Source organism: Hemicordylus capensis, chromosome 2 (assembly GCF_027244095.1).
Source record: "Hemicordylus capensis ecotype Gifberg chromosome 2, rHemCap1.1.pri, whole genome shotgun sequence".
NCBI lineage: Eukaryota > Metazoa > Chordata > Lepidosauria > Squamata > Cordylidae > Hemicordylus > Hemicordylus capensis.
This window is the reverse complement of record NC_069658.1, coordinates 118,649,925-118,677,814: the sequence shown is the minus strand read 5'-3', so window position 1 is coordinate 118,677,814 and position 27,890 is coordinate 118,649,925. Positions and strand designations below refer to the sequence as shown.

Here is a 27,890-nt window from a genome sequence, read left to right as displayed (position 1 = left end):
TGTCTTAGGCAGAATTGTATTTTCAGGAGAACACTGTTTTATTTGATCAGTCACTTATGGCTTTACATTTAAACATACATAAACTTGCTACTCAAAAAAAGTTTGAAAATGATTATACAAAAACATAAAACAATAAAGAATGCAAACTAATGATTAAATATACATCAAGAGTAATAGTAAGATAAAAGGTGCTTTTCAAATATATATCTTCAAACATACATAATAAACCCGAGATTCTCAACATTGGGCCCCCAGGTGTTACTGGACTTCAACTCCCATAATCCCCAGCCCCAGTGGCTTTTTGTTGGAGATTATGGGAGTTGAAGTCCAATAACACCTGGGGACCCAATGCTGAGAATCCCTATAAAAGACTACTTCCTTCAAACTGAAACACAGCTGGTGCCCCTAACTTGGCTGCTCAGTTTGAATCCCGTACAGGAGCATAAATGTCTGTGGTTATTGGACAATTTTGCTCAGGTCAGATCTGTATCACACCCTGCATAGATCTGAGAATATGTAAATGTGTCTGAATTTGCCATAACCATGCTGCTCAACAGTCCTACTGCTTACATCCTAATCACAACCACGGATGTACTCCATGCTGCAAGGAAGTACTCCAAGGTTGTCTAGAAACATCATGAAATGTTGCTCTGTGGTCTCTATGTAAAATAGAAGCAAAGGAAACAAGAGGGCACATACTTAAGTTACTGTAACAAAAACGATGTTTTCCTTTTTATTCAGCAGCCCAAATGAGCACAGGATACTAGGACAAGGGGTTCAGTGGTAGAGCATCTGCTTTGCATCCAAAAGGTCATAGGTCCAAGGAGATAGGACTGTACATAAAGTTCTCTCATTTTACCCTCACAACCAGATACATTGGTGAGCCAGGCTACCCAGTGAATCCCATGGTTGAGCCTAAATTTGAGCCTGATTCTCCCAAATCCAACCCACTCCAGCTACTACACCATCATCCTCATCCTATTGTTTGTTTGGGGGCAGTTCTCAATCAAACATATACTTATCCAGCAAAAAAGAAAAACTTGTTTTCTGTTTGTTCTCGCTTCAGAGTCTGAATATGCCTCTCCCTTAGAAGTTATTACTTTGGCAATGATCTTCTCTATCATGTGAGCAGGATCAAGACTATCTTAAGGATTATCCGAGGGCTTGAACCCCTAAAACCTACCCTTTCCCAAGAGGGATTTCTTATTATTCTAGAGACAGACTCTGACAGCAAGGCAGGGAAAGGGACTCGCATATGCTTTTTACTTTATGTTGCTTTTTTAAAATAACATTTTATTAGGCATGTGCCCAAAACGTTTTGGAGGCCATTATGAAGGCCTCCGAAACGTTTCGGCACTGGGGGCGTTTCGTTGCCGACGGGGGGTAGCGCTTTAAGGGCGGGGGGAGGGTGTACTCACCCCTCCGGCCGCATTTCCCCCACCGGCGCGCTGTCATTTGGAAGCCCCTCGGGGCGGCAGCGTTCCTCCCTGCCGCCCCATTTGCCCCGTCGGCCGGAAGTGGCTGGAAGTCGCGAGCGCGCGTGCGCCCGTCATGCGTGCACGCGCACCTTTCTGCCATGTGCACGCACACACACGACAGGCGCATGCGCGCTCGCGACTTCCGGCAACTGGCTCTCTTATTGTGAGACTGCTCCAAAGATGTGGAAGGAATGAGGAACTCCTGAAAAGTATTATAAATAATACAGCAGTCCAGAAAATATGTGCAGATCAACATTCTTAAACCAAATGAGCCCCCTCTTAATTAGTCCACTCTTATGTTATCTCACATACTGTATTTATTGGGGTGATGATTAAAATTTTATGGCAGGCAAAGCCTAACTTTCAAGTCAATTTGGAAAGAAGAAAGCAAGCAGAATCTACAACTGAAATCATAGTTTTGAAAAAGGAGGTTCAGTTCAAGAGTTTGACAGAAGCACTTCTTCCATGTTCTGTGTGGTCACTGTGTGGTCATGAGAAGCATCCCAAAGCATCAACTATCTATGGAAGAGCACTGAATTTGTGATACAGTTAATCCTAGAAACCACATAATTTGCCTCATCAGATCTTTAAAATTTGTAGTCCTTTTCCTAAAAACTACTTTTAGTTCTTGAGCTTCATTAATCACACACACTGTCTTCAGAGTACATGCATTTTGGCTGAAGTCCTCTGCAACTTTGCCAGGACAAGTCAGGATGTCAGCCAGTGAGCAGGAGGAGAAAATGACTTAGCGCTGTTCCATGAAGGGCAATAGCTCAGTGGTAGAGCCCATGCTTTGCATGTAGAAGTGTCCAGGTTCAATTCCTGGAATCTCTGGGTAGAGCTGGAAAAGCCAGGAATTCTGGAGAACCACTGCCAGTCTGTGTAGACAACATTGATTCAGAGGACCAATGGTCTGGATTCAGTATAAGACCGCTTCATAGTTCAGATGAATGGGGCTATTACTAAAAAAAACATTTTTGCAGAAGTGTCTGATCAGGAATGCATATATAAAGCAAAAAAAAAAAGTTAAATAAATTAAAGGTGTATTAGTCATGTGGAAAGGTGCACAAACAATGCACTTATGTTTAATGCATGCAATATAATCATATAGAGAATGAATATTAGTATTTCCCACTAGATAGATATGCAATGGCTAATTACATTTATCTATACAGTCATGTAAATGCACTTCACAAAATGTTTTGTGCCACAAATCCATATTTAATTCAATTAATTCCAAAATTAAGTCTTAACACCCACACTCATGACTGCAGCATTATCTGCAGAACTGATTCTTGCCGGACAAAGCTTATTCAAATGCATGTGTGGAAGGCCCTAAAATAAAAATAAGCTGGTTTTGGGAGGGGGGGGGAGTCAAAATGGCTCCTGGCCCTTAGAAATTAAAATACCAGAATAAAAGAAAGCAAATATGAACCTCTATAGGTCAACAGCAAAAGCTAAGCTCGCAACTGTTGCTTTAAACTATTACAAGAAAAAAGGAACAAGCCCTCGTGTCACTGTTTTTAAAGTGATGGCAATCCTCCTTCGATTGCTTTGCAATAGAAGCTTAGAAGGGCAGATTGTGTTTCTTCTTTTCAACAGTTTTGTCATTGTTTTTGGCCCAAACCCTACATTGTTTCTAATATTTCCTTAGAACCTTAAAAGTACAATTTCTTGAAAGGCACAGCAAGATTCTCGCCTTAAAAGACTGGCAGCCTGACTTCCTGGAGTGGAGTGGAGAAGATTTCAGAGGTGGCTTACAGGGTTACAGCACTCTGTGGACTTGAAGAATCCTTTAAAAAAAATTAGTCACTCCCCTGGAGAGTACAACTCTATTTTATCCTATTTCTTGCTGGGTCTTTATCCTTCATGTTGGCAAGAAGACAAGACTGCAAACTGGAGACTTAATGACACTTGGACTTCAAAAGACTTCACTTTATTTCAACTATTTTATTTTTTCCCCTCTTACAACACTCACTTTGATACCACTGAACACACCATAGTCTTCAACTAATTCACCTGAATAACGGTCCTGTTCCTTAATAAAGCAAGTCAATTCTTCAAAGGCAGTGACATTTCCTTGCCCTAGAGAATTTCTCTGCCTTTTTATTTAGTAAACCTTGCTATTCTTTTCCTAATAGAGCTATTCACTAGGGATGTGCAAAACGATTTGAGCTCGAAATGGCTGTTTCGGGTGTTTTGAGCTCAAAATGAAACCCCCTTAAAATAAAAGGACTTTTTTTGAGGTCGAAACAACCCCATTTTGAGTGCTTACATAGGAACATAGGAAGCTGCCATACACTGAGTCAGACCACTGGTCTATCTAGCTCAGTATTGTCTTCACAGACTGGCAGAGGCTTCTCCAAGGTTGCAGACAGGAATCTCTCTCAGCCCTATCTTGGAGAAGCCAGGGAGGGAACTTGAAACCTTCTGCTCTTCCCAGAGTGGCTCCATCCCCTGAGGAGAATATCTTATAGTGCTCACACTTCTAGTCTCCCTTGCATATGCAACCAGGGTGGACCCTGCTTAGCTAAGGGGACAAGCCATGCTTGCTACCACAAGACCAGCTCTCCATCTGCTTCAAGAGTTATTTTAGAGGGCTGTTCTTCTCTTGCTGATTGGTTTTCTGGCACTGGCTTCCGACTGGCTTGAGATCTTCTCCTTACTTCTTGGTTGGCTTGTTACCATACAAATCAAGTGTTGTCATGGGTAACTGTGCCCCCATTGGCTGGAGGGAGATAGGAGGGAGGGGGGAGTCCAAAAGAGGCAGTTTCAAATGCATTTAAGGGCCTGGGAGGCAGAGAGCCCTTACATTGTGCCAGTGCCTCTTGAAGAGAAAGGGCACATTAGGAGAGAAAGGACACAGACTGGGCAGAGGAGAGCAGAATGGATGGCCTGCCTGGGGTCTGCCTGGCCCACTGAGGAGAGGAAGAGAGTGCCTGTGGCTTATCTGTCTGTCTGTCTCTCTTTCAGCCTACTTTCCAGTAGGCATGTGAAATCATCTGCCCAGGGTTGCAAAATTGTGCACTTGCCATTGGGAACAATGGGTAACTTGAAACAGTCCATTGTTCCCCATGGGTAGCTCCTAGGGATACCAAAGTGGGTTCGGTGGCAGGGCATGATGGGTGCTACCTACCACCCAACCCACAAAAGGAATGGGCAAGTGGGTGATTTTTAACAAAATGTTTAACCTATTCCCCCAAACCCCATAGGATCCTATGGGGATTATGTGTACAAGGTAGCAGACTGGGGATAAATGGTTGAGATGGGGATAGGAACCAAGATGGGATTGGAGGGAAACAGAGCAGAAGTTTTATAATAATCTTTCTGACAGCACCCTGTCCTATAACACTGTAGGATATTCAAGACTATATAAGTAAATGCAAGAAAACCAAGCTCAATTTATATTATTATGTTTCTCAATCCTTTGAGAGAGCAAGGGGAGGAAGGTGGGGGAGGATTCAGATCCATCACACTTCAGGTAGAGAAACTGAATGTGCGACTGAACATAAGAACATCCCTTCTGGATCAGGCCCAAGGTCTATCTAGTCCAGCATCCTATTTCACACAGTGACCCACCACATGCCTCTGAGAAGCCCACAGGCAAGAGGTGAGGGCATGCCCTCTCTCTTGTTATTGCTCCCCTGCAACTGGGATTTAGAGGCATCTTGCCTCAGGCGGGAGGTGGCCTATAGCCCTCAGACTAGTAAGCCATTGATAGACCTCCATGAATTTATCTAAGCCCTTCTTAAAGTCATCCAGGTTAGTGGCTATCACCACATCTTATGGCAGAGAAATTCATAGGTTAATTATAGGTTATGTGAAAAAGTACTTCCTTTCATTGGTCCTAAATTTCTCGGCAATCAGTTTCATGGGATGACCCTTGATTCTAGTTCCTTTAAATCTCTATCTCTCTCTCTCTCTCTCTCAAATTTGTAGACTGCCCCAAACTTGCATCTCTGGGAAGTTTATAACATAAAACAAATTAAAAATGAAAACCTTAAAACCATTTAAAACCAAAGTTGCGTTAAAAAACCTGGGTGAAAAAACGAGTCTTTAGGGACTTGTTAAAAGTTGTCAGGGATTGGGAGGTTCTTAAATCAGCAAGGAAGATGATTCAAAGTCTTGCGGCAGTAACAGAGAAGGCCCGTCCAGAAGAACTGGTGGCAACAGCAGACGAACCTCTCCAGATGATCTCAATGAGTGGTGAGGTTCGTGGCAAAGACATTCTCTTAAGCACCCAGGGCCTAAGCTGTTTAGGGCTTTATGGGTTATAACCAGCACCTTGTATTTTGCCAGGAAACCTACTGGTAGCCAGTGTAGCTTTTAGTATAGGAGTAATATAGTCTCTCTGAGATGACCCGGAGAACAACCTGGCTGCCACATTCTGTACCAGCTGCAGTTTCCATACTATGTACAAAGGCAGTCCCACGTAGAGCGCATTGCAGTAATCCAGCCAGAGGTTAGCAGCATATGTACCACTGGTCTGAGGCGATTTATTTTAAGAAACGGACACAGCTGGTATATCAGCCGAAGCTGACAGAAAGCACGTCTGGCCACCGCCTCAACTTGAGACACCACGGAGAGCTTTGGATCCAGAAGAACTCCCAGACTGTGTTCCTGTTCTTTCTGGGAAGGTGTGACCCCATCCAGAACCAGCATATCAAAATCATATCCCAAGTTCCGACCCCACACAATAAGTACGTTTTATCTGGATTCAGCCTCAGTTTGTTATCCCTCATCCAGCCTATCATGTCTCCAGGCAGGCATTTAGGAAGGATATGCCTTCTCCTGATGATGTTGACATGGAGAAATAGATTTGGGTGTCATCAGCATACTGATAATACTCTGCACCAAATCTCCTCATCTCTCCCAGTGGTTTTATGTAAATGTTAAAAAGCACTGGAGACAGTATGGAACCCTGGGGCACACCATATAAAAGTTCAGATTTTGAAGAGCAACCGTCTCCAAGTGACATCACCTGGAATCTGCCTGAGAGGTAGGAGTAGAGCCACTGCAAAGCAGTGCCTCCCACCCCAACCCCTTCAGATGCTCCAGAAGGATACTATGGTTGATAGTATTGAAAGAGAGATCCAAAAGGACCAACAGACACACTCCTTTTCTCAATTCCTAACTGGAGATCATCCATCAGGCTGACCAAGGCATTCTCCACCCCATAGCCTCTCCAAAAGCCAGTTTGAAATTGTCCTAGATAATCAATTTCCTCCAAAACTGTTTGGAGCTAGGAGGCCACCACCCTCTCTGTCATCTTGTCCAGCTATAGAAGTTTGGAGCCAGGCCTATAGTTGCTTAACTATGAGGGACCCAAGGCAGGCTTCTTCAGAAGTGGTCTAATAATTGCCTCCTTAAGACAAGGAGGCATCCTGCCCTACCTCAGAGAAACATTTGTAGTATCTACCATACCTTCTACAACAATCCCCCTGACAGATAGTATAAGCCATGTTGGACAAGGGTCAAGAGAACAGGTGGTAGGCTGCACAATTCCAAGTGGTCTGTCCACACTCAGGCGTCACAAACTGAAACTGATCCCGCCTAACAACGTAAAAGGAGTTGCTAAACACCTCCGCATCAGACACTGCAGTAATTGTGGGGTCTGAATCTAAGTCAGCCTGAATACAAGAGATTTTATCCACACAAAACCTCATTAAAAAGTCGCAGTGGGTAATTGATGGTTCCAAATTCTGATTCAAGGAAGGATGGGCACATATTATCCCTCTCATAACCATGAACAACTCTGCTGGACGTGAACTGTCTGATTCGAGTTGAGTCTCCACTTGTGCTCCAGTCTACTTTGCTGCTTCTGACTCAGTTCTTCCATATACCAAGGGACCAATTTTGAAACGGGTTGGAGAGGATGCTTAGGAGCGATCATGTCTACTGCCCTGGTGAGTTTGCTGTTCCAATTCACCACCAGAGCATTAACAGGATCACCGGCAGAGCCAACACTAAATCCTTCCAAGCCTTCTTAGAATCTTACTGGATCCAATAACCTTCTCGGGTGGACCATCCTAATAGGCCCCTCACCCCTGCAGAGGTGGGATGTGGTTCTGAGTCCAATGCTAACGAGATAGTGGTCCATTCATGACTATGGGGAAATCACAGGAGTCCCCACCTACGAAACACCACACTAATCAGAGTAAAAGTCCAAATCAAGCATGTGTCCAGCAACACGTGCTGGTTCCCAGATCACTTGGGATAGGCCCATAGTTGTCATGACTGCTTTGAACTCCTGAGCTGCTACGAACTTCTGAGCCGCCCCGGACAAACTAGTACCCAAATGAACCAATGAGAGAGGAAGTGGGGAAAAATCTTTCTACACCATGCATAATTTTATAGACTTCTATCATGTCACCCCTCATTCGTCTTTTTTCTAAACTAAAAAACCCCAAGTATTGTAACCTTGCCTCATAAACAAGGTGCTCTAGGCCCCTGATCATCTCGGTTGCCCTCTTCTGCACCTTCTCCAGTTCTATAATGTCCTTTTTGAGATATGGTGACCAGAACTGTATACAGTACTCCAAATGTGGCCGCACTATAGATTTGGATAAGGGCATTATGATATTCGAAGTTTTATTTTCAATCCCCTTCCTAATGATTCCAAGCAAAACCTTTTAACAGCTGCCACACATTGTGTCAACACTTTCAATGATCTGTCCACCACAACCAGCCCCAAGATCTCTCTCCTGATCAGTCACTGACAGCTTAGACCCCATCAACATATATGTGAAGCTGGTTTTTGTTTTTTTTGTCCCAATATGCATCACTTTACTTACTTATTTGATTTACTTTACACTAGCTAACATTGAATCGCATCTGCCATTTTTTTGTCCACTCTCCCAGTTTGGAGAAATTCTGCTTCCAATGCTTCCTCACATTAAAAATAAAAAAATCACAAAAGCTAACACATCAGAAGTCTATGTTAAAATACCTTTTTGGCATAGTATTTCTCCACATCCAGTAGAGAGCTTTTGACATGCAACAATTCAAACATGTGATTCTCTCACCTCTGTTTGCCAGTGGTACAGTCTAAAGAGGGCTACTCCACATACTTTCTGAATATTTGAGTTTGCTTTGAGTATATTAAGGTATTTCAGAACCATAAGGTTTAAGTGGATCTTGCATCAATGTTTCCACTTATAAGTGGACAGACCATATCTGGGTCAAGTTCTGCTCTCAGGATTTCTTTTATCTATAGTGAAATGAGAGTTATCCCATTCTCATGAGCTTTATTAGCCTATCTGCCCTATTTCCCCAGTGAACCTAGGATGCAGATAGAAGCAGTTCCAGCACAGTCTTGGTTACAACTAAGGAGAAAGAGATACCTTTGTCTGCATGATCCCATACTTCTGTTATAGGAGCAATCTGCAACAAGGAATATGTAATGGGAGAATGCGTGAGAATAAGAGATGGAAATTGACTTGTGTACTGCATAAGATTAGCCACCTCATGGTGCAGTGGGGAAATTACTTGACTAGCGAGCTAGAGGTTGCCGGTTCGACTGGACCCAGGCAGAGCTAGAGTCGCTAGATCGTAAGACCAGGAAAATAATGACCATCAATCATGCTCTGCACCCCCACAGTGATGTCGATAGGCTATACCTCCCTCGCAGCTCAGGTGGAAGAGGAATGCTGCAAGTCCATCAAACAGTAGAGGAGGAGAAAAGAGGCCTTGAAGAATATATCAAGGACCATGAAGAAGATGCACTTCAAATGGTCAATAATGAGAAACTATTCAACACCAATGAAACAAAGCAGGCCTACAAGAAAGAACAAGTCAAGAACCGAGCAGAAAATTGGAAAAATAAGCCACTGCATGGTCAATATTTGCACAATATAAGTGGAAAATCAGACATCACCAAGACATGGCAATGGCTTAAGAATGGCAACTTGAAGAAAGAAACAGAGGGTTTAATACTGGCTGCACAAGAACAGGCACTAAGAACAAATGCAGTAAGAGCAAAAGTCGAAAAATCCACCACAAACAGCAAGTGCGGCCTTTGTAAAGAAGCAGATGAAACCATGGAGCACCTAATCAGCTGTTGTAAAAAGATCGCACAGACTGACTACAAACAAAGGCATGACAAAGTAGCAGGGATGATACACTGGAACATCTGCAAAAAATACAAGCTACCTGTAGCCAAAAATGGGTGGGACCATAAAATTGAAAAAGTGGTAGAAAATGAAGATGTAAAAATATTATGGGACTTCCGACTACAGACAGACAAACATCTGCCGCACAATACACCAGATATAACTGTAGTCGAGAAGAAAGAAAAACAAGTCAAAATAATCGACATAGCAATACCAGGGGATAGCAAAATAGAAGAAAAAGAAATAGAAAAAAATCACCAAATACAAAGATCTACAAATTGAAATTGAAAGGCTGTGGCAGAAAAAGACCAAAATTATCCCAGTGGTAATTGGCGCCCTGGGTGCAGTTCCAAAAGACCTTGAAGAGCACCTCAACACCATAGGGGCCACAGAAATCACCATCAGCCAATTACAAAAAGCAGCTTTACTGGGAACAGCCTATATTCTGCGACGATATCTATAACAGCAGCAACAACACTGACCATAAAATTGAGCCATCCCAGGTCCTTCGGAAGGACACAATGTCTGGATAAAACAAACCAGTCAATAACACCTGTCTGACTGTGTAAATAAATAAATAAATATAATAATACTATGCATGGTTTTTTTGATAAATATGTTCCATGGTGTTCCCAGCAAGGCTTACTTCCATGTATGCATGCCTAGGATTGCAGCCTGAAAGCAATGACAATTTAGGGAGAGGAGAGGACTTGGCATTTGTTTGGGGCTGACATGCACTCAAACCACTGATTGAGCAGGGACAGGACCTTTTCTCTGGCCACTATCCTTGGTTGAAACTATGGGTCCATTGACAGCGGGAATAGATCCACAATTAATCAATAATATTTTTAATTTTAATGTAATGTGCTAACATTGACTTTGGCCCCTGCATGCCAGGTTGTGGATGGTTCTGGCCCAGTAGGGCATTTGAGTTGTGCGGCCCTGGGTCAGAGGATAGCAAACACCATAGTCAAGGGCCTTTCAACGTTCATAGACTCAGAAAACAGGGTGAACAGATGCCATCACCTTTAACTACGATAAATAGCATATGTCAGACTAATTTATCTTGCTGTCTCACTCACAAGAGTCAATATTATTTCTGTGGTTTTAGTACCCCTTGCAACTGCCGCTAACTCGCCAATGAACCTATGCTTCATACACAGTTCAGCATGAAGTGAATTTCAATAACTTTAATTCTACAAAGCTATAGGAAAAGTACTCATCATGAGGGGAAAGCATCTGGTACTCAATGCAATATTACAAAGAATCCAATGTTTTCACTCTGTAGGCAACTTTAGCATGATAACTAAATGGGACACAACTGCAGGATCCAATTAAGCAATATAACTTCTGGAATGCCTTCACACAAATTCATACACTTCTTAAAGAAAGTAGAAGTTAATAGTAAAAAAATTCATTTCTTTAAGCATACTGAAATTCCCAAGCAACCTAAAAATTGGTTTGGAACCCAAACCACTGAAATAATATACTAAATATTTAAAGAATACATCTAGAAGTTTATGGCTTCCTGGCAGGAATATTGTACCTGTGCCCTTGCGTGAACTTCCCCAAGGAGTCCAGAATATTGCTGTTCCAATTCCTTCTTCTGCTTCAGCCAACAGCTTTCCTGTGCTTTCATCTGTTCAGCTACTTTGTTAAAAGTGTCTTCCTGGGTCTGCTGAAGCTCCCTCATGGTATCCGACTTATTCTTACAAACATATTCAAGGTGAGATATCTGCATGATTAGCATTAAGAAAATTCTTATTTAGTTCTTTTTATGGGTATTCCCAGTCCTAATTAAAACCAGGACACTTGGAAACACATTCAAGATCTTGTGCCTAATATAACAACCCAGAGGGAAATCAAACACTACTTAATCGTAGCAAAAACCCAAATATCCCAATTTCTGAAGCAGACGACATAGATGAATGATACTAGACAAGCTAGTATCTAGGCTTCACAATCCTTCTATGTCTGAAAAACTGTAACACCAAACCTCATGCAAAATGAGGATGAATCCTGTCCACTCCTATATCTGCTACTACATCAATATAAAATTAGGTTCAGCTGCTGACCTCTCCCAATTCTGATGTTCTCCACCTACTTCTCTGGTCAGCTATCCAGTTGTTATCATTATCACTGCAGTATAACAGGATCCAAAAACGCATCAGCAAGGCACTTGTATAGGCACAAAACACACAAACTATACAGTTTGCAATCCAAGCAACATGAAAGACAATAAGTTAGGGATACAACATAGGAAACAATGAAGAGTACTGTGGCATCTTAAAAACTGGTCAAATTATTGTAGCATAAACTTTCATGAAGTACAGTCCACTTCATCAGATGCATGATGCATTCCTCAGTTGGCAGGTATATGTCTGTATCTGCCAGCTAAGGACCTTATTTCATTCATCTGACGAAGTGGATAAGAGTTCAAAAAAGTTTATACCACAATAAATTGGTGAATCTTTAAGGTATCACAATAGTTTTTGTTGTTTTTGTTGCAGTAGACTTACAGGGTTAACTTGCAACTCTGGGACAGGGATGTGCATGATGGTTTGCCGTCAGAATGTTCCAACTGCAAAATGGGCCATTTCAAGTGTTCCAAGCTCAGAACAAAACACACTTCAAGTGAAGGGCCTGTTCCAAGCTTGGAGTGGAATGACCCCGTTCCATGATGGAGCACTTGAAACGTTCCAAGCATCATTTTAGACTCCCAAATGGCACTCTTCTGGACTCTGTGCACATGCAGCAGCCATTTGCAGCATCAGCACCACCACACAAATGGCTGCAGCCCATGCGCAGAGGGTATTTTGGACTCCAAATGGCATTCAGAACATTCTGACTCAGAACAGGGTCATTCCGTCAGAACAACCGGCTCAACCTTTTATTCCGACCGAACAATTGGGGCATTTGCATTCCATTCTTAGCTCGGAACGAACACAAATGCTGTTTCCTGCACATCCCTACACTGGGAGTTGTTATTAGGGAAAACAAGACAATGAGATAATAATGGCTGCAAAAAACCTACAGCATGCTAGCTATGTCTCAAACCTAGAACTCATGCATAACCATTTCCTAGGGCAGTTTCAGATATTGTGCAGAACCTTGGTTGCTGCTGAGCTCCATGTGGCCTCCCTCAAGCTTAGGAGCACATGCTTGGAGTTTCGGGGTCAAGTTTTTTTAAGCAAGTAGGTTAGAATACCCCGAGACTGGTAGATTCAGACATCATGACCAATCCTGGCATATCTGAATCAAGAAAGGAAGCAGGCACTTGCGCAGGGATGGAAAGGGGGAGGGCACACTCCCAGGGCTGAGGGAGGTCACACAAAGATCAGCTGTAGCTGAGGTTCTGCACAACATCTGATGCCATCCTCCATTACACTTCTAAAGACTGACAGCATGCAAATAAAGTATGTCCTGACTTGTAAAATACTACTAGTTCATTGTTGTAGCTATTCCGTTTAACCTAAGACAGAATAATTTTGGACAGGGATAATAAGCAATTGTACTACTTAATATTCATGAGCTCAGCACATGTATATTACGAAAACCGTAGTTAGAAGGGAGATAAGCATTGTTATCACCATAATGCACATTTGGGGTGGAGGCTGAGAGAAGGCGGGCTCTTCCCAGTCAATTAATGGCGGCAGCATGGTTTGAACTGGGGGACTTCCTGGCTTCGATTATCAGCTACTGCGCTGATACCAGCTCTCATACACAAAACAGGAGACTGTCTTGTAAAGAAATATGCAAGGTGAAATGATTGTCTTGTTCAATTAATTATCCTATTAAAATATTCATATTAAAAAGTTATGCAACAACAAAGAGCTTTACATGTTTGCCGTAGCCGACTTTCATTTGTTGAGGATATGAACAATTTAAGAGAGCTTTACAGTACACTGTTTGGGGGGGGGGTAGGGGTTTCCAGAAAAACTAACCATTTTTATGATACATTCAACAAACAGATTAAGAACTTTAATTACTGCCTGAAGTTTTATCTGGTCTACTCTTGTTAAGGTGCATCAGGTTAAGAAAATATACTCAAATAAGTATGTCTTATGCTTATCTTTATAATATGTTATAAAACAACAAGCCAAAACAATGAGTAACAAGCCCAAAGCCTTTTATTTTATACAACTGCAGATGAAAATGTTTAAAACAGCAAGAAGTACTAGTACCTAGTCAATTTTGTTCTGCCTCAGTCTCATATATGAGTCTGTTACAGATACAACAGTGATATGAGTTTTCATTAAAGGACAAGAAAGATTCTCTGTGCAACCTGGACAGGAGGAGACCTACAACCGATGCCGATTTTTTGGAAAATACTTCCTGTCCTGCCGAAGATGAAATACACCCTAGCTGCAGGGAGCAGAGGGAGGTGACCAAGAAGCTAGAGGAAAGCTAAGTTGCTCCAAATGGCTCTTGGTATGGTATCAAATCTGAGTAGGAAACTTGAATTGTCCCCTTTGCTAAGCAGGACCCACCATGGTTTGTTTTTGAAGAGGAGACTACATGTGGGAGCACCGTAAGATACTCCCCTCAGGGGACGAGGCCGCTCTGGGAAGAGCATCTACATGATTGCATTCAGAAGGTTCCAAGTTCCCTCCCCGGCACCGCTAAGATAGGGCTGGGAGAGACTGCTGCCTGCAACCTTGGAGAAGCCACTGCCAGTCTGTGTAGATCATACTGAGCTAGATGGACCTATGGTCTGACTAAGTATAAGGCAGCATTCTATGTTCCTATAAAACAAAAGTAGTTCTACTTACACTGCCTCACAAAATGGCTTTTAACCATTTTGGGTAAAAGGTCTAAATGATCTAGGGCTTTTAATACAGCCCTAGGTCCCGTCAAGAGAGCTGTGTGCATGTGGCTGCAGTCTATGGATTAACTGTAGTTGATTGGTATATATTTAGCAATAAATGCCAGTTGCAATTAAGTCGTGGATATGGCTGCTCTCAAGCACCTTACCTATTGGCCATTTATGCAATCGTTCATATGGTCATTCATCCCCTGTGTAAAGTTTCAAACGGCCTTTTTAAACTACCAGTATGTATAGCCACAGTTTTTCCATTGTTATTTCAAAACAAGCTTTTTTAGTGCTTTCTGTTGATTATCAGGACAAGACTCAAAACTAGTCCTGGTATGCAACCCTGCTGCTGAACTTGAGGTGAATAGCTCTAACTGATGAGAAACATGTTTGCCTTTCTTGTCCTTAAAGAGCACATGTGAGCGAAACCAATATCTGGAACCTGAGAACTCAATGCTCACTCTATCAATGCACCAAGACCAGAGATCTACAGAAGCATTATAACGTAGGCTGCTGAACCACTCCATCTTAACAAAGTACTTCTTTAAATGAGGGGTTTTTTATTGACAGAGTGAACCATATGACATATGGAAAAAACCTTACTGCTGGGCCTCCCTTGCAGAAAATGTTTATCTTTTTTAAACTCATGTTATATTTATAACTACATTCTGCATTATATTTAGAAATGTAAATATAATCAAAGAGCAACAAGCATTTCTTGGGAACACTTTTTTCCAGTCCAGTAATTCCTTCTATTCACAAGCAAATATTTTAAAGATGATGTTCCTTGAGCCAGTGCATTTTGTTTCTGTTTTATGCTGAGATAAAGAGTTGGTTTATTAGTGTAAATGACTACGTTCTTTGAATAGCTTCATCAGTAAGATTAATTTATTTTCTTTTAATTAGGTCCCTGTGGCTAACACTGGCTAGTAGTATTAGCAAGTCCTGCACAGAAGCTGGAGCTTAGAGACTTCATACAGACTTCAGTCACATTTACATGCCCACAGCAATGGCATCAAACTGAGCTGTAGACAAGCCGTAATTAACGGTATTGAATTATTAACATCCAAATTCTTTTTGAAATAAGATGAATGTCAGTCCTTTTTAACGATACTGTGATGTGGACAAATGTCACTGAATTTAATAGAGGCGGCTTGTGCCTGAGGACAGTACCTTCTCATTAGCCTTGTTGAGGTCTAAGATCAGGGCATCAACATTCTCCTGCAAGACTGTGCAAAGCTCCGGCCAGGAGAATTTATCCAGGATGCCTTCTGGTTGTTTTATGAGAACGCAGCCCGCTACCAAGTGCTGATATAACGTATGGAGGAAGGTTAGCTTCTCCTGTGAGATGGGATTTAAAAAAACAAACAAACAAAACAGAGTTAACTGCAGATATTGCTTGAGTCCAAAAAATGTTTCATGCAAACAATAATGTGTGGGTTCCAAAGGATTATACAGACTATACTCAAATCATTAGTCAAATTCAGAAAACAGATAATTGCCCATTGTACATGCACAAGGACCGATCCAGCAGACACTTTCTGCAAGCCAGGGAACTTGCTTTTTTCCTTTGAAAATAGTTAGAATGCAGTTTGTAATAAGGTATGTAGGATCAGATCTTTAGCTATTGAACAAACCATAACCAAAATATTTTTGTAGTTATTAACAGGAAAGGAACTGCAGTTGTCTAATGAAGAAAAAGTCCAGATTAATGTTTTCCTTAAAAGCCAAACTAGAGGCTGCCTCAAAAACTTGTATGTTTAGGTTTAGTAGAACTTTACCTGTATTGTGGCATTGTGATGTTCAACTTTTCCCAACTTCGGAGCCAATGAATGATGTGGAGTGGAGACAAATAAACCTAAAACACTGTGGCATCATGGCACATGCCAAGTTCTGTTACACATTGGGTTGGTTCAGACAACCAAACAACAGTTCAAACAAACCAACAAAGCCTCCCCATTTTGTTTTCAAGGCTCCATTTTGTTTATGTGTGACAGTCACATATGTAGAAGCTTTTGCCTTAAAGTGATTGTCCCAGGATTACAGGAACTGTGCCCATGCCTAGAATACCTGACCAGAAATGGAGATGGACACAGCCAGGCACTTAAGTGTCTGAGACAAATGCAGTCTGGACAAGCCACCAATAATCAAGACAACCCTAAACCACTGATTATTTGGCATATTAAAAAAATCTTCAGGTCTGCCTTTGTATCACCCCCACCCACCAAACACCTACAATACGCTTTAGAATTTTACCTGGGAACCTATCTGACTCAGACCCATCTGGGACCATAGCGCAGTGGCAGAGCACCTGCTCTGCACACAGAAGGTCCCAGGTTCAATCCCTGGCATCTCCTGAAGGCTCTGGGAGAGAGTCCTGCTTGAAACCTTGGAAATCAATTGCCCATCAGTGTAGACAATACTGATCTAGATGGACCAATGGTCTGACTTGCTATAAGGCAGCTTCCCTTTTGTCTCTCAGGAAACCCTTCTTCAGGAACATCTTGTGTCTTTTGATAGACACAACCTGTCTTTTTAGTACTTTTTCACTAACTAGGATTTTTGGACTTGATGTGATTTCAAGAGCAGGCTTGTTGTCATGCAGACACACACTCCCAAGTTCTTGCTTTCTTTCTTTTTTTAAACTCCCAGTAGTGCAAGTGCCTATCTTTGCACCCCTGCAAGTTATAATCCATACTGGAGGAAGCTGTACCATGACTTGGAAACACTAGATTCCCCTTCTCCACCCCCACCAAAGATTTCTCTATTTCAGTGGAAATTTCCTGTTTTCCTAAATTTCCTGTTTTCATTCTCTCTGCCACTCCTTTTCTCTACTCTAGTTTCACAGTGGCCTTTCACAGTGGCTGCTTCGGGAACACTGAATTCTTGCTCCCTACTTCTTCTCCCTCCCTCTGGATAGCCTTCAGCCTTCACTCTCATACTCATTCTTGATAACCAGGTATTCCCCATTGCTGTTCTATTCTTCTGTCACCTAAATCAAACCTCCTTGTCTGTATAAGGCCTATGTCTTGACCCATTTGCTTTCTCTAGATAACTTGAGGTTATCCTCTACTGTCCAGATCCTAGTATTTTGCATGTTGCTTCTGTTAATTTGGCTAAAGATAACAGCATCTACCGGATGGTCAGCAGCCTATCCCTCAATTAGGTCAGAGTTCCATGGATACAAAAGGTTAAAGGTTTAGCTTTTACACACACCTAACACACCCATTTTCCCACATTGCCTCCCTCAAGATCACTGACTAATCTCAGGAAACACAAACTAGATGCATATGCATATAGGATATTCATGTTCCTGAGTAAACATGATAACATTCCCTCCCCACTACTCACATCCTAAGTTAATTCAAAGCTTCCTAGCTGGTTAAACCACAGTTTGTTGTGATGTCCAATCAGAAAAATTGGATTAAGTAATCCGTACAAACCAGGAATGTAAACTATGAGCAGTGACCATGGTTTGTTGAAACATTTTGAACCTAGCCATAATGGAAGGAGGAAGTGGAGTTAACTGCATAACTGCCATTTTATTTGACTGCTGTACATTTAATGTAATATCTAGTCTGGCCCTAAACTGCTCATTCATTAAATATTTTATGCCTTGGATAATTTATGGTGCAATCCTGGAATGTTTACCCAAAAGTAAGTTCCCACTGTGTTCTGTGGGGCTTGCTCCTAGCTAAGTGTGAATAGGTTTGCAGCATTTGACATGTAAAATAATGCCATTATAGTAATGTATATTTTTATATTAACTGTATCTGGCTTTTGAACTTTGGTGCTGGAGAAGACTTTTAAGGATACCATGGACAGCCAGGAAAACAAACAAATCAATCCAGAATTTTCACTTGAGGCACAAATGACCAGGCTCAAACTATCATACTTTGGAAACATTATGCAAAGACACAGCTCCCTTGAGAAGTCCATAATGCTGCGAAAGGTTGAAGGAAAGAGAAGAGGACGACCAGCAGCAAAGTAAGATGAACTCCATTATGACAGCAATGAATGCACCACTGAGAGACCTAAAAGGCCAAGCTGAAGACAGATCATCCTGGAGAGACTCTATCTATGAGGTTGCTAAGAATCAACACTGACTTGATGACACTTAATCAATCAGTCAAGCAACCAATCAGACTCATAGTACAAGAACATGAAAATGAAATGATCTGTCATTAGCTACAGAGTATTGTACAGCCAAAACTCTTCTGCATTTTCATAGGTACAGAAGAATCTCATCTTGCAGTATTTCACTTGATGCAAACAGCATAAGAATTCCCCCCCCCCCAAACAAATCCCCTACCAAACAACAAAACAAAACCTTACAGTTCTGATCCAAAATCCACTAGGCTTGAATCAAAGATTTCCACTACTCTTAGTGTGATTTAGATGCAATCCAACTTAAGACATTTCCAAAGAGACTTTATAAAAGGCATTTAAGAATGGAATTACTATTGTGATTTTCCAAGCCATATTTTGGTGTTTAAACATCTCATGAGAAACCACCAACAACACACAGTGAAATATTAACAAAAGCACTTCTACCCAATCTTTTGCTTCCCCTCGTTAATTTAATCTGTCGCCATTGTGTCCTTTTTGCTTGGGCTGTGATAAACCAAGCATGGTAATCATCCATTTGGCTGGAAAAGGAATTCAAGGACCCAGAATCAATTCACACATGTTGAACCCAACCACAATACTGTAGACATGCTGACTTTACAATATAGTCAGGCTTCTAGTTTCCTCTACTTTAATCACTATCTGATGAGTAGAACAATTCCAACTGATTCATATGGACACAATTTAAATCCCAGACTGTAAGAAGGGTGGAAAGAATGTTTCCTTTTTGCTCACTTGGCATTCCTGCTCATATTTGTTAGAGTAATGAGCTCAATATGCAGCGCAATTTAGATAAAGAATAATACAGTTGATGAACCTAGTGCAGAAAAACTTTGTGTGTAAAAAAAAAAAAAAAACACCCCTAAATGCAAGCAAACAATGTATTTTTCCAAAAGGATAAACTTCATGTTTGAAAATAACACTTCATGAAACAATTATTGTACACAACATACCATAATCAACTACTACCCCAAAAAGGAAAGCAAATTCTACTTTGTTGGTGGGCAGGTAAAATGACCTGGATCCTTCATGTCTGCTACACTTTTGGTTGTCATTTGAAACAGTTAATAGCAATTAGTGCTAAGGGATTCGAAATCTAACTCATTCCAAATGCAGATATATTCCAAATGTGTATATTTACAGTCTGCTAAGCAGCAGCGAAGAAATCCCTAAGCTTGTTTCATGAAACACACTTATGTCTTGACTCCCTTCTCAAGAGCACCATAACATTTTTAAATGTAAACAGCCAGATGGGTTCAACAGTTAAAGCTATTTTTATTTTTATTAAAAGAAACATTGAAATAAGAAATACTTAATGCCAGAAGTAAAGTTACATATAGGTATTGCAAAATATTCATCTTAGGATCATATTCTAGGGGATAAACCTAAGTCTACAAACTAACCAGCTGATGTATGCAAATGTAAAAGGCTAAGATTAAAGATTCTTTTTGACAGTCATCTTGTTTCTGGTAATACCTCTATATCCTTCTGGTAAGCCCGTGTAAGCTTCTGGAGCTCATTTTCAGATTCTGTGGTACGCGCTTTTTCTTTCTCCCAACAGTGTAGTATGTTCTGTAGTTCCATTTTTAAAGTAGCTATTAAAGAGTCTCTATCTGCACACTTAGCCTGTCGATGATTTAACTCTTTACTAACATCAGAAAGGTTATTTTGAGCTTCCTGAAAATGACACATTAAAAAAGAGAAAGAAATAACAGTTCCATGCCATACAGTATAACTTTCTGCCTCCAAAAGCCTTGGAAATAAAGCTCTATAGTGAAATACAGGAGAACCTCGATATTCAGAGAGGTTCTATTCTCTGCCAAGACTGCAGATATGGAAACCGTGAATACCAAGTCATTGGGGCAATGGGATTGTGGGAGTTCAGTTCCCGGAGGCCCAAATATTGCCAAAAAACCAGGAGAGGGAGGTTTAAAGGTGCAAAATAAAGTGCCCTACCATGCTCTGCAGGCCTCCAGTAATGCCCCTATGAAATTAGAAATTGTCCATTTTTTAATCCCTTTTCCATGATTTTTCATGGTTTTTTTCAAGTAAATGAGCCATAAAATAACTCCCACAGTCAAAATGGTGGCTGAAAATGACCTCTGTGGTCATTTACGACCACCCCAACCCACGGATACACGAGTTTAACCTCTTTTTCCCCTGTGTATACCCAGTCTGGGTGTCCATTACCTGACTGCGGATACACAAAACCACGGATGCTGGATCCACAAATATCGAGGTTCTCCTGTATGTATTTCTAAATAATCTATAAACAAAACTATTTATTCCGATAATAAGCAACAAGAACAAAATAGCACAGAGATTACTCCTGGAGTTAGGTAATAAAAATTGCTTGGTTCCTATGAAATTGTTATTTTTTCCATCCAACCTAGTAACCAAAGGCATTATGCTGCTAACGTTTTTCCTTTTATAAATCATGGCTGGAACCACCTCTTTCTAAAATCTGTAAAAAATGTTCCACTCAGAAACTGAGGGAAGTTCCAACTGAAAACCCCCAACCCAGTTTTTTAGGGGGGTTTAATGCATGGAAATCCTAGAAATCTAATATTTATATCTATTCTATCTATAAGTATTGGGGGGGGGGAATAAGAGTAAAAATATAACAACACAGTCACCTGCAGCTGCCGCTGCCACCACCATCCCCATGCCCAGCACACAGGTTTGGAGAATAAAATTAAGTCCAGATAGGGACATATGATAACCCTGTAAGGAATTGGCAAGATCTAAATGAAATGTCAACTGTCCATGCTACAGACAAATATTTGTAACCAACATCCTTCCCAAGCACAAGAGTAATATTTACAAGGCTAATGTTTACATCCACAGTTTAGGCACCGAAAACAAGATAAGGAAACAAAATGTATAAAATCGGAAATTTGAACTACTTTAGATCATGCAGGAAAAAGTTGTTGAGAAGACTATTCTAAGACAAGAATAATAGATCAAAAGCAAATGTATAAATGTAATTCTGAATATAAGGAACATACATCAGGTCTTTTCAAAGATGCAGGCTGGCCTCAGCTATTCTATTTCGATCCCCCATACCCACAAACATGCAAAATGACATTCTACCCAGTAAAAGACATGCCATTATGCTAGGTTGCCAGCCACAAATCATTTAATCTGCACTAACCCCACTGAAAACAATTAAATAAGCAAATCCAAAATTTCAGGATTATAACCACAGTTAAGATGAAAGTAATTCAAAGTATATACATGGATAAGAAATTTTAGGTATATTAAAATATATGTACCTGAAGTTCTTGAGCCTGAGATCTTAATTGCTGTTGCGAAGAATCAAGCTCTTTTATCATCTTTTCAGAGAGAATTGTCATTTTCTTTACCTAGCAAAACAACCAGAAAACAACATATTCAATTCAATGGCAGGTACCAAAAAACTAACAGTATAATTGTTCTCTAGAAACTAAGAGCAGTAAAACCAAATCACGTCTCAGGAAATTTTTCAGTTGTCAATCCACAGGGGGAAAAAGAAGCTTTACATGAGGACTTTGTCAAATCAACTCTTCACTGAGAATGCTCTACCTGCAGCCTTTCGTGCTCTGATGTATGGATTTCACAAGTTAATGAACTCAAGCATATTGCAGTTGCTAACAACCATAGTAACAAAAGAGCATCTCCAGTTCCTTTGCACTGGGTGGTTATTGAGCAGGTGACCAAAGACAACCACCACACAACATATTGGTTCTCTCTTTTGAGATTCACAGTTCAAACAGGTGGTCCTAACTTGCATTACTTTCCCCCACAATGTTCAAAAGTTGGCCATGGCACTAATCTGCAGACCACTGTACCACCTCAGTAGACAAGTGAAAGTGTATCTTTCACTTGTTGGAAAAAGCCTCTGTATCAAACTATCTGCCTGAGTAAAAGGGGAACTTACTTCCTGAGCTTCTCATAGGCAGGGAACATTTGACCAATGATTGAATGATCAATGCCCCATACATCTTCTGAAGTCTCATAGTCCTGTGCAAGACTGTATCATGTACAACTCCATATATGTGTATCAGTTCTTAACAAAAAACCAAACAGGCTTTGGCCATCAATATAATCAGGAATTTGGGAGCCAATTCATTCACTTAAATTTGCCAATACCATTTACCTATACTAAATAGGTAATATCTATAATATGCCTGCCATGTGATATGAATAGGCACTACATGTGATATCTGTAGCGTCAATGTGGCCAATTTACATTATTCCAACATCCCTTAAAATACCATATTTACCCAAATACAAGTTGACTCTGAATTTAAAATGAGCCCCTTAAAAAGCAAGAGGCTAAATACAGGTTATACCTTTATTTAGCCAAAATTCAGGACTCTGAATTTAACATGACCTTACCCCAAAGAACTTGGAAAAAACCTAGTCTTGGATTCAGAAAAATACAATTATTATTATTATTATTATTACATTTATATCCCACTCTTCCTCCAAGGAGCCCAGAGTGGTGTACTACATACTTGAGTTTCTCTTTCACAACAACCCTGTGAAGTAGGGTAGGCTGAGGGAGAAGTGACTGGCCCAGAGTCACCCAGCTACTTTCATGGCTGAATGGGGATTTGAACTCAGGTCTCCCCAGTCCTTGTCCAGCACTCTAACCACTGCACCACGCTGGCTCGTGGTGTATTGTTGGCTATTGCAAACAATAGGTTTGCAATTGCAAGCACTGCATGCATGAATAGATGAATCTGTTTGCATAGATTCCTCATATAGTATAAATGACCCCTACAGAAGATCATGCACATCTAACATCTCTTTAGCATCAGCAGAATTGGCAACAGTTTAAACTGATACATGTGCAACACACACCAGTGTAGGTACTCCTTAATTTCTGTACAGGGCAATAATAGATAACATTCTACCCAGTGAAAGGCATATTATTATGGAAATGTAAAATACAATTTTATTGTTTTTTAATTTTTGTAAACTGCCTTGAGATGCATTATGAAAGGCAATATAACAAACTGAATGAATAAAATAAAATAAACAAACAAAATGTAGGGAGGGGTGGAATTCATATAATACTGGCAAGCTGTAGCTTAAACTGGAGCTTATGGGAGTGGACTGGGAGGTGCAAAAAGAAAAATAATAATAATTCTTTTTCTGGCCACTGGAGGATTCTTCTAAACCTCTCTTATCTCAAAGCATTTAACACAAACTACCCCAAGCTTTAGCTCTACAACTGCTATGGTCAACACATTGATTGGATACACTGCATTTAAATTCTGCAATTCATAACACAGCCTTGTAACACAATACTGTCCACTGCCAATAACATTTATCAACGTGATACTTGGTGCTTTTCTTTGTTTAACATTTTGCCTGCCTTACCCTATCACAGTCTCACTCTGTGTTCTCTCTAGCCAGCCTCATCTTTAGTTACACAAAATGTATTTTCCCTCTGTTAACAGTGACTGGCTTCAAGAAAAACAATATTAGCATCTAAGTCTGGATGGATATACACTTTAAACTAAGTTAACCGGTTATTAATAAACACATCCAATATGTGTGAACAGGAAGAAGCTCCCTTGAACTTCATGAATGTTTTAAGCTGAATACAGTACACATTAAAAAAAAACCCCTCTGTGTGATATAATACAGGCCTAGTTTTTAATGACTATCCCACAGCTTATCTCATTTCCCATTATATCACAAAGTTTAGTTACTAATTACATTAAAAGAAAAGAGAACTAGAAGACAGCAGTGCTATCAACAAGGAGAAGAAAAAAGGGCATAGAGCTACCCCATCTGCATATCATGAGGGCACTCAATGGTCTCTGGCTCCATATGACAACTTCAGGGTCGGGCACAAGCAGCCCTACTGGGAAGTCTTGTGGCAGGTCATCAGTTGGTCCTGCGCTGCTTGCGATTTATTTTCCTTGACAGTTCATTCTTCTTGCTGACAGAATACTCTTTCTGCTTCCTTAACAGCCACCCCCTTGGTCTCCCCACTGCTGTCTCTGGCAACGTTTCACAACAAAACATGTTCTTAAGCCAAAGCCTGCTGAGTCGACTTTTCAGTTGAGCTGAAGATCAGGTGACATTCATCCCCCCAAGTAACAACTCACAGTGGATATCGTATGCCTAGTCACTTTGCTTTTCTCTGTTTAGGCCTCAGAAGACTACTAACCATGTGGGTTGTCAATGCGAGAGACCCAACCGTGGTATCTGTATACAGGACTGTACAGTAGTTTCCATACTGACCTATTTTATTCCGCTGGAATAATATCGGAAGGCATAACCCTCCCCCGCCTTTTTAAAAGAAAATAAAGATACCTTGCTTTTCCAAATGTTAACATTCTACGACCAAATATTTCTTCAAAGTTCTTCTATGACAGCTTAGTATTTTCAATCATTGCATGAGCCAAAATCAGCAATGAGATTTTAATTTTGCTTTACTTTTGTCCAGTAAAAATGGCTTCCCAAATTTTAAAATATAGTGAATTGCTCACTGCATCCTTCTAAATGGCACATTCCTTTACGCATTTTAAGCTCCAGGATGGCCAGGAAAAAAAGAAGCCAAAATACAGGATTTCTTTAAATTATCATCGCAACACTTTAAAAATAAATTGAAATATTTCTATTTTATAGCTTTAAAAAAGCATATTACAGACATCCTTCTCCAGCAGAACTTAAAAATGCAAACAAGATTAACCATTCCAGACAACATAACAGACTTTCAACTTATTATTAATGGATGCAATTCATCAGCTATCATTCCACGTTGAATTTTAACACACATTTCAAGGAGTTTGTGCAAAATCCTATATGATATATTTAAGCTAAAGCTTTAAAAAGAGCAATGAATGAAAAGCAGCAGATATGCATGTATATTCACTAAAAATAATGTGAAACTACAACAGTTCAACTTAAAACATACACATACAGCTAAATAGTTTCTTAGGTTTTAAGTGAATCATGACCATAGGGCAAGCTTAGAGGAACAACAGTGACAAAAGGATTGTTTTTTTCTTATCTGTGAAGCTGTCAACTCAACATTCCCAGTGTTTTGACCTCTGTAACAAGCAAGGAATCTCTAGTATTGGGGGCCGAAGGCTATGTGTGTGGAGCCAAGCAGTGCAAGTGTTACCTCATTAGATGCATCTTCCAGCTTGTTCTGGTAATCTGTCAAGGTACGCCTCAAAGTCTCAAGGACAAGAGTGAAGCTTGGAGGTTTATCTTTGTCCTTGTGAGTGCCTGAAGAAAAATACAGAATCAAAACAAAGCCCTTAGAGTTGAACAGAGACAGAAAACTTCTCCAACAGCAACAGAGATATTTAAATTAGTTGGGCTCCTGTGACAATACAGAATGTTGAACAACCACTGTGTTTTCTCTAAGGCATGCTGGTATACCTATTCTTTACTACCAAATAAAGCTGAAGAAAATTCTTGCACTGTGGCTATAGTTCACCACATGAAAAATCTCTCATTTCTTTTCCTACACATCATGAGGCCTATCTCCAGTTTTATTTAAAAGGTGTCTGATGACTGGAAGTCTGTGTGGCACTCTAAAAAGGCCATCCCCCAAATGAAACAAGCATGTTTTTGTTAGAGGTTGTTGATTTTTACCCACAATAGGTAAAACAGCAGAGCACTAAGGAATGAGCACACACTCCAGTTACAGAGTAGGTAGCAGAGGATGGTTGGGATATTGCAGCTATTTAGAGAAAACACATGGAGATCCTTGTATGACTAAACACTAAATATTTATTGGTTAAATACACTTAGATAGGAAAGACCTATATCTAATCTAAAGGACTACATAGTGGATAGGTAAGGGGAGAGAGAGAGAGATGTTTCCGTCTGCTCTCTAGGAGGAAAGGAAGGATTGTGACTCAGCACAGGAAGTGCTGCAGAGTCAGTTCAGGGGTCATAGAGTAGGGACAGATAGGGAGACCCTGACTCACTGTCTCTACTCCCAATGCCCCTAGCAGTCATTAGGACAGTTGGTGCAAAAGGTCGATGCACTGGAAGTTCATCTCCAACAGTTCTGAAGTGTGCTGCATTCATGCCTTTGCTGCCTTATAATCAACCATGCATTTTGTAATGAAATGTTCTTTCAGCCAGCTATGCCAAGGAACACAGGACTTCCTATCATGCCTGGATACAACTTAAAGCAGCTGAATTCTAATCCCCAAAGTTATTTCTCTTATTATCCTGTATACAAAAATGAAAAATGAAACTTGATTGATGAACTAAGCCATTTTAACACATGGCTACATTGTCCACAGTAGCCTCCCACACACCCCAGCCTCCGCTGCTCAAATTCCAGTTATGCTCATGAATGAAGTGGTCAAGATATGGCCTCAGAACATGACTTGCCATCCACCAAAACAATTTTTTAAGGTTTGTATGCAAAATTGCAATCCGAACCCATGGCCGCTTCATCCATAGCAATATGTACAAAATCAACCCTGTCTACGGATAGGGAGATATTGATGTGTCACAAGGAACTTCGTCACAGTAAGTTGCCCTGAACTTTTGTCTCCTAGAATAAAGTCATGCCTACAACCATATTTACAATTTTAATTCAGATCAGTGTTAAAGATGTCATCTGCCAAATCCATATCTGACTATATTTTTGCTTGTATGTGTATACACACACTCACACGAATGCTAGTTCATTTTACACAGATGCTTAATAAAATTAAGTACATAACTGGTCATGACCTATCTTTTAATCCCAAAACAATACTTTTAGGTTAACTTGAAGACAATACAAGAGATAATCTTGACATGACTACTTGTTTATTAGCAGCAGCAAAAATCAACATTGTAGTAAAGTAGAAATCAGTAAACACATCAGATACAACAGATCATAAAACAATTTGATCAGCTGCATCCTTAGTAAAATTAACATATTATATTCAGTTTAAAGGACAACTTGGACAAGAGAAGAAATAAATTAAACCTAGTTTTTAATTACTGGGATGATAAAGTTAACATCGATGAACCACACTTTCTTTTTCCTTCACTATATTTTGCACTTCTTGAGAAATACAAAATACCATTGTATTTATATTCTATTTTTACATAACTGTTTTTAAAGGAAATCTTACCAAACAGTATTAGTTGAGTTTTTAAAAGGAACACAGAGCATATCAGTTATTATCGAAAGCACTGCCATCTGGGTGTATATCTTGCCAGAGTTGATAAAAATAAATGATTTTTAAATTTTAAAAGTCAGATTTTTAAATTGGATTTTAATTTCATAAAAAAGAACCTAGATCAAAAGCATCACCTTGAATGTTTATCATAGCTTCTAATTATATTCTATGAACATGTTAACCGCAGTATATGGTGATGAGAGATCAGACCAGT

At 40.3% G+C, this 27,890-nt stretch overlaps 1 protein-coding gene across 6 annotated transcripts in view; it reads right to left on the bottom strand.

Annotated features, from left to right (window-relative positions):
* CCDC171 (coiled-coil domain containing 171) overlaps positions 1-27,890 on the bottom strand; it is a 259,692-nt gene that overhangs the window by 151,808 nt on the left and 79,994 nt on the right. For all 6 annotated transcript variants that reach the window (XM_053301832.1, XM_053301835.1, XM_053301831.1 and 3 more), the window contains 5 exons: positions 25,660-25,766; positions 21,806-21,895; positions 20,007-20,207; positions 15,576-15,743; positions 11,136-11,324 (listed from right to left, as the gene is read on the bottom strand). In XM_053301832.1, coding sequence (XP_053157807.1) covers positions 11,136-11,324; positions 15,576-15,743; positions 20,007-20,207; positions 21,806-21,895; positions 25,660-25,766 — 755 coding nt within the window. The remainder of the gene's footprint in view (positions 1-11,135; positions 11,325-15,575; positions 15,744-20,006; positions 20,208-21,805; positions 21,896-25,659; positions 25,767-27,890) is intronic.